At 40.2% G+C, this 8044-nt stretch overlaps 1 protein-coding gene across 2 annotated transcripts in view; it reads left to right on the forward strand.

The window, feature by feature from the left end:
- The window catches only part of Itgav (integrin subunit alpha V), a 72769-nt gene that overhangs the window by 59570 nt on the left and 5155 nt on the right, over positions 1–8044 (forward strand). For both annotated transcript variants that reach the window (XM_005346651.3, XM_005346652.3), the window contains exons 22-28: positions 1663–1742; positions 2120–2200; positions 2949–3054; positions 3579–3737; positions 4633–4731; positions 7445–7558; positions 7656–7763. In XM_005346651.3, the coding sequence (XP_005346708.1) occupies positions 1663–1742; positions 2120–2200; positions 2949–3054; positions 3579–3737; positions 4633–4731; positions 7445–7558; positions 7656–7763 (747 nt within the window). The remainder of the gene's footprint in view (positions 1–1662; positions 1743–2119; positions 2201–2948; positions 3055–3578; positions 3738–4632; positions 4732–7444; positions 7559–7655; positions 7764–8044) is intronic.

The following is an 8044-nucleotide window of genomic DNA, read 5'->3' on the forward strand; positions in this document are numbered from 1 at the left end:
TCTATCATCTATCTACTATCTATCATCTATCTATCTATCTATCTATCTATCTATCTATCTATCTATCTATCTATCTATCTATCTATCTATCTAATTTATCTACCTACCTACCTATCATCTATCTATCTATCTATCTATCTATCTATCTATCTATCTATCTATCTACCTATCTACCTATCATCTATCTATCTATCTATCTATCTATCTATCTATCTATCTATCTATCTATCTATCTATCATCTATGTTGTGTGCATTTGTGTTATGCCTACACATGTATGCTTGTATGCTACACACACTGTTGAAGTCAGAGGACAAAGTTTAGGAGTTGATTCTCTTCTTCCAACATGGTATATGGACCTGGGAACTGAACTCAGGTCTTCAGGTTTGGTAACAAGTGCCTTCACCCACTGAGCCATTTCACTTGCCCTCAGAGAAGTATCTTTAAATTCGTTTTGATTTAGAGTTTAGTTTTTAGCAGAGTTCTGCTCAGCTTAACTAGGGTGCTAGCACTATAGGTGGAGCTATATCCTCTGCCGTAAACGTCTCTTCACACTGCCTTAAATCTGGTAAATAGAAGGAAACCTGATTTAAACTAAGGACTAAAATTATACTTTTAGTATTTTGAGCCAGGGTGTCTCTGGAGCCTTGGCAGACACCAAGGCCTGTTGCTCTTAGGTGAGATGGTGTCCTCTTACTAACTTAAAGCCTTATATCATCCAAGGAGGAGAAACTTAGTTGGGTGAGGCATCCTCTTCTGATGGGGAGCAGGGTACTATCGAGCAGGAAGCCAAGCGCCCTGGGAGGTTTTCCCAAGTCCTGCAGAAGAGAAGCAGGGTTTGTGTGTCACAGAACTGAGGAAAGCAGGCCTGTACATGGGATGCTCTCCAGGCAGATGCACTGAGCGGCACACTGACGGCAGTTATGTGCTGACCTGCTGCATGGTCTAAACGTGGCATCCTTCTTCTCTGAATGTGTTTCCACAGGCATTCGTTATCCTGGATAGATGCTCTCTGGGGAAGAGCTTTTGATTTTCTCATTCTCTGGTTTTCTAGCTCAGAGGCCCTTTAGGTCCTGGCTTTTCTAGGTAGCCAGCTGCAGACTTTGTAACGTAAGTGCAGCACCATGGAGGTGGTGCCATTTTCCCATGCCATCTATGTGGTCCCCAGGAAGCGTGTTCTTTTATACCTTCAGTTCAGTTGTTTTTAAAATCATTCTGTATTCTGCCTCAGGGCTGAGCCTGTGAGGAGCTGGGGAGGAGACAGTGGGAGGTGAGAGGAGAGACTTTCTGCTTTTAGTCCAACTCTTTCAATGCTGTGCTCTGACTAACCCTCCAGTGCTCCCTGTCTGGCTTCTTCACTCAGGTTAGTTCAGCTTCCTATAGCAAGTCTTGGGACTCAGTTGCAGGCTTTCATTGCAACAATAAACAGGGAAATTTTTAGAAAGGTGGTTATTATTGTAGGTAGGTATGGCTGTAATCAATAATTGTTAAATAGCCTCCATCATGACCTCAGTGGAAAATGAGATGTAATTATTTTTGTTCACTTTTACTGTAACCTCGTCAAAAGCATATTTTAGAATACACCTTTGTATGTGGATGTCAGATTTGAAGTTTCTGATTTAAATGAGGCATTAATTATTCATCATTACCTTCCCCTCTCCAGCTGTTTGCTGGCCTCCGTTTTAGCGTGCACCAGCAATCAGAAATGGATACCTCTGTGAAATTTGACCTGAAAATCCAAAGGTATGAAAAACAATGTATTAGGATAAAATAACCATGTTTCCTTATAAATACATTACATACTACCCTTTAAAGATGGAATAACATAGATTAAAATTTCAGTACTTCATTATAAGATTCTTTAACCAGTATTTAATTAAGCAAATGGCTATCTTGCTAATTTGAGTTTATCCTAAGACAAATTAAGCATTAGGAAATAAAAATTATCTTCAGCTTTGAATTGCATGTAATTAAAATAATCACTTGATCAGTAGGGCTTCAGTTTCTGTGCCGCCTTGGATTGTGTAGTTTTCGTTCCCCTGAGTTTTCCCTTTTATGGCTTTGATGATAAATGTGCCCGACTCAGTCCTGAGCTTGTTTGTTTTCCCCTTCTTTTTCAGCTCTAATTCTTTTGACAATGTAAGCCCTGTTGTGTCTTATAAAGTTGACCTTGCTGTTTTGGCTGCTGTTGAGATAAGAGGGTAAGTGTGAGCCTCCAGTTGACTATCACGTCATTGTGATTACTTCTGAAACGTAGCTGCTGGACCCTGGCTTCCTACGAGCGGCCACTCCCGCTTAGTGCTGGCTTCCCAAGGCAGTGGACTCTGCAGAGATGAGACCCTGAAGGTGCTCCAGGGGGCACAAACACAACCACCTTAAAATACGTTGATTGGCTTTCACAGCCAGTTGCTCACTGATTCGTGGATGCAGGCTGATTTAAGAACAGTAGATTTTATGCATACAAAGCTTGTTCAGGCAAATGAATGGATTTAGAAAACATATTGAGTGAGGTAACCCAGACCCAGAAAGACAAATGTCATATGTACTCACTCATAAGTGACTTTTAGACATAAAGGAAAGAAAGACCAGTCTACAATTCACCATCCCAGAGAACCTAGACAACAATGAGGAACCTAAGAGAGAGATGTGTGGATCTAATCTACATGGAAAGTAGAAAAAGACAAGATCTCCTGAGTAAATTGGGAACATGGGGACCGTGGGAGGGGGTTGAAGGGGGGGAAAGGGAGAGGAACAGAGAAAAAAATTATAGATCAATAAAAACAATAAAAAAGAAAGAAAAAATAAATAAAGCTTTTCATTAACAAGCTTTTCCTTTGAGGCTTTTTATAATTAGGTCTGATTTTATTCCACTGAATATAGAACACTTAGGGAAAGGAACTGGTTATGTTGTTTGATATTCACGGTAGGTTTTCTTTGGTCATTGTTTAGAGTCTCAAGTCCTGATCATATCTTTCTCCCAATTCCAAACTGGGAGTACAAGGAAAACCGTGAGACAGAAGAGGACATTGGGCCTGTTGTTCAGCACATCTACGAGGTTTGCAGCTCTCGGACCCAGCAGAAAGTTGGCAAAGTGGGGGCGGGGGCTAGGGCGAGGGAGAGAGCTTTTAAAAGCAATCCTGTATGATTTTTATGTAGAGTTTGCATTGTTTGAACTTATACCAAAAGTACTGTTTGTAAGTTCGTTTTTATAGACACATAACTTTATGTGTTTAAAGAAAGCGAAACCAACTCTTTCTGAATGAAAGAGATAATCCTCGTGTATGCTCCACAGCTTTTTGAAGTTCTGATTAAAAGCTGGAAATGCCTGTAATGAAGCCGTTTTATTGTCTATACAAAGGCTATTAAGTCGGCTTTCTGACATTTTCATCCTGGTAGATCTTTCTGCACTTCAGATAAACATTGTTTGACTTTTGTGCATAGAGGTCACGATTAGATCCCCGCGGTAGAAACGGCCGCTCTTCAGATCCCATTGTTGATATGATTTCTAGTGATAACTTGGTGGAAGGAAAATAGGTCTAATCTTTGTCCAAAGTGCTTACATCTCCTTTTTCTTATTAGCTAAGAAACAATGGTCCAAGTTCGTTCAGCAAGGCAATCCTAAATCTCCAGTGGCCTTACAAATACAACAACAACACTTTGCTGTATATCCTTCATTATGACATTGACGGGCCAATGAACTGTACCTCGGACACAGAGATCAACCCTTTGCGAATTAAGGTAGTGCGTTTTCTTTCTGAATCGATAAATGAAACACACGAAATACAAACAGCTATTTTAATGTATGAACTCTGCAAAAAGTATTTTAGTTCAAAAGTAGTATACTAAATTTATGTAATAGGTAAGAATCAATTCTGTGAAATCAAAACGAACCATATTTTTATGAGTGTTCTGGAAGCCTCAGGAGTTATTCTTGACCATGGCCCACTGCATCTCAGTTTATTAATTATATAATACTATTTTATTGTTGGAATTTCTGTCTTAAGAATAATATGATACCATTTTACTTGGGACTCTTGATTAACAGGGTCTAGGAAAATGCTATAGAATTTTATATATTTTTGGTGATAGTAATATTTGTTCTAGAACATATATTTACATAAGAATATTATGTTTTATATAGTCTATGGAAAGTTCAGGGGATAAATAAAAATAAACCAGGCTTGATGGCTCATACCTGTAATCCCATAACTAGTTTGAGACTATCTGGGATTACATTTTGTGCTCAAGGCCACTCTGTTCTGTATAGTAATATTCTGTTTCCAAAACCCCAAACCGATTAAACTCAAAGCTCCTAACGATGCTCATCACAGATGCACTGTAGAGTCTCAGGCTCTTTCAGTGTTGCTCTTGGTTCCCCTTTAGGGATGCATGGGGATGAGCAATGCGTAGGAAAAGGGAACTTTAATAAATTTGTAGGGTACATTGATGACTTTGATCTTTTATTTTCTGTCTTTCCTGTTCACTGACTATTAAGAGGTAAATTTTCTCTCGGATCACATTTTCATAGACTGTATGCTAACCACGTCTAAGCATTAATGTCCAAATGTCGTTGTGAAATGTTTTCCCGCTATTGTTTAACCACCGTCTTACAATCCATGTCTCATCTTTGCAGACACCCGAAAAGAATGACACAACCACCGGACAAGGAGAACGGAATCATCTCATCACCAAGCGGGATCTCACCCTCCGGGAGGGAGATGTTCACACTTTGGTAAGTGCCATCCCAAGTACGCAAAGGGTAAGCCTCTAAAAATACACCATTTCAGGACAGACGACATCACAGCGCAATGCCTAAAAGATCACCCTTCAGTTCTCGCTCTTGACCGTGGTCACGCTGGGGGCAATTCTCAACCGACCCATTTAATAAATTGTTTAATAAAAGCATGTGTATTCTAACTGACTTCCTTGACTGTGCTCTGTTACCTGAACTTTTCTGATCTCATCTTTTTCTTTGATACTTCAATGACACGTTGCAGGAGAAACCAGGAGACCCAGTGATGAGAACATGTGAAGGGAATAATTAGTTCAATGACTTCCTGCACTGTTTGAAAAAAAATGAGTGGTTTCGTCTTTTTAATTTAATTTAATTTTTTAAAAAAAAGGAGATCTGAAACCAACACATAGAAAAACTGGTAAAGCTCCTTAGCAATCACTAGTTGTTGTTGTTGTTGTTGTTGTTATTTTGGTTTTTCAAGACAGGGTTTCTCTGTGTAATCCTGGTTGTCCTGGAACTCACTCTGTAGACCAGGCTGGTCTTGAACTCACAGAGATCCGCCTACCTTTGCTCCCAAGTGCTGGGATTAAAGGGGTGTGCCACCACCACCATCACCTCACAGTAACATTTTATTTTATGATTTGTCTGTTTTTTTGATATAGGGTCTCTCAATGTAGCCCTGGTTTTCCTGAAACTTGCCATATAGACCAAACTGTCATCAAACTCACAGAGATCCACCTGCCTCTGTCTCCCAAGTGCAGGGTTTAAAGGCGTGCGCCACCATGCCTTACAGTCACTACTTTTTAAAAACTTATGTTTGTGTATTACATTTTCATTTGTGTGTGTTTGTGTATTTGTGGTACACACATGCCATGGTATGCCTGCAGAGGTCAGAGGACAGCTTCTGGGAGCTACTTCTCTGCTTCCAGTTCTAACTTGTTTCCACCAGCTCCACTCCTTCACGGTGTGACTTGGACCATCTTCTTTGAGTTTTACTAACCTTGGCTTCTGATTTTCTGCCCTTATCTCCCCTAGAATTTATTTACTACTGAATCTACGTGGGTTCTTTCACTCCAGGACCTTCTCAGCTGACTCAGGAAAATCATAGGTGACTAGAGAGATATCTCAGGGGTTAGGAGCTCTGGCTGCTTCTCCAGAGGACCCGAATTAGGTTCTCAGCACCCACAAATAGGCAGCTCATAACTATGACCACAGCTCCAGAGGGAGACAACACCTATGGTTTCAAAGAATACCATGTTTGCATTCATGTTTGCTTATCCCCACACAGATGCACACAATTAAAAATAAAATATTCATAAAAAGGAAACTTAATCAGAGCTCCTAATGTAATCAGCTTTATAACATAATAGCCTATAAACCACACATTCAGGGCCCTTGCTGATGTGGGGAGTCCTTCTGTATATGGGTTGCTTTTAATGGTTAATAAATAAAGAAGCTGCTTTGGCCTGTAATAGTGCATAGTAGAGCTAGGTGGGAACACTAAACTGAATGCTGGGAGAAAGAAGGTGAGGTCATTGAGACACCAGGTAGCCCCCAGCAGGAGACAGATGTGCCCAGACCTTGCTGGTAAGGCACAGCCATGTGGCCATACACAGATTAATAAAAATGGTTAATTTAAGGTGTAAGAGCTAGCCAATAAGAAGCTAGAGCTAATAGGCCAAGCAATGATCTAATTAATACATTTTCTGTGTGATTATTCAAGTCTGGGCGGTTAGGAACTAACAAGCAGCCTCCATCAACACCTTGCTGTCTGTCTGCTTGCACCTAGTCTCCCACACTGTTTCTCTTGTCCCCATTTTGCTTTAAAAAATACAGTAGTCACTTTTTATATTGAAACATTTTTCATTTGATAGATTTTGATGAGTTCCTCCCAGATACTCCCCCACCTTCATACTCAGCTAATTTTATGTTCTTTTTCTATTTCTCTGTAAGAAACAACAAGAAAGAAAAAAAACACACAAAAAAGTCCCACAGAAACAGAGGGGGGAAAACAAAAAACAAAGCAAAAGACCAATAAGACAGAAAAACACCAAAGCAAAGCAAAATGAAAAAAGCCCACAAACATACTATTGAGTCTCTTCTGTGTTGGCTAACTATTCATCAGCATGTGATTGTCTCTCTGTGAGTCTCATGCAGAAGAACAATTACTGTTCACTGCTTCCTTTCTTTTCTGCAGTTACTGTGATCTGATGTTTATGCCTTAAAATTTATGATGTTTGTGTCTTAAAAAATGTTGAGGGGTCCCCTAAAATTTGTTGAGTTGTTATAAAAATGAAATTTTCAATATTACATATTTTATGTTTCTAGAATAATTTGCATTCAAAAAACACTGATTTTGCTGTGTGTGATGGCACACGCCTTTAATCTCAACACTGGGGAGGCAGTAACAGGCAGACCTCTGCTAGTTCCAGGGCAGTCTAGTCTACACAGTGAGTTCCAGGACAACCTGGGCTATATAATGAGACCCTGTTTCAAAATAAATAAAAAATAAAATAAAAAACAATTTAACAAAAAGCACAGGGTTAACTGTTGTCTTGTTTGTTAAGCATTGTTCCTAAAAGGCAGAAGAATCTATACACTTCCTCTTTGGTCTTCTTGTAAGAATGCTTCATGTTCAAATGTTAAATATCAGTGTTAAAAAGAGACAGTGTGATCTTACTTTGTAAGTGAAAATGGTTCATCCCTGCAGGGCTGTGGAGTCGCTAAGTGCTTGCAGATCATCTGCCAGGTCGGGCGGCTGGATCGAGGGAAGAGTGCGATCCTGTATATCAAATCCCTGCTGTGGACCGAGACATTTATGAATGTAAGCAGACGGATGCACCCACAGATTTGTTCGTTTGTCAGAGGAATAACAAAGGCCTGGCTACCTGAGAAACCATCCCGTTTTTGTTTCCATTCAGAAGGAGAACCAGAACCACTCTTACTCCCTGAAGTCGTCCGCGTCATTTAATATCATAGAGTTTCCATACAAGAATCTTCCGATTGAGGATCTCTTCAACTCCACACTCGTAAGTCACTGGTTTCAAAGTGAATGTGTGCACGCAGCTTCACTGCATTAACTGAGAGTCATCAAGTTGTTTACAGGGATTAATATTTTAGATCTGAAAACATTTCATTCGCCGTTGTCTTGTTTTTTTTAATTACATTGGTTGTTGTTGTGGTGGTGGAGGTGATGGAGGTGATGGAGGTGGAGGTGGTGGAGGTGATGGAGGTGGAGGTGGTGGAGGTGGTGGAGGTGATGGAGGTGGAGGTGGTGGAGGTGATGGAGGTGATGGAGGTGGAGGTGGTG

The sequence above is a fragment of the Microtus ochrogaster genome, chromosome 4 (genome assembly GCF_000317375.1).
Source record: "Microtus ochrogaster isolate Prairie Vole_2 chromosome 4, MicOch1.0, whole genome shotgun sequence".
Classification (NCBI taxonomy): domain Eukaryota; kingdom Metazoa; phylum Chordata; class Mammalia; order Rodentia; family Cricetidae; genus Microtus; species Microtus ochrogaster.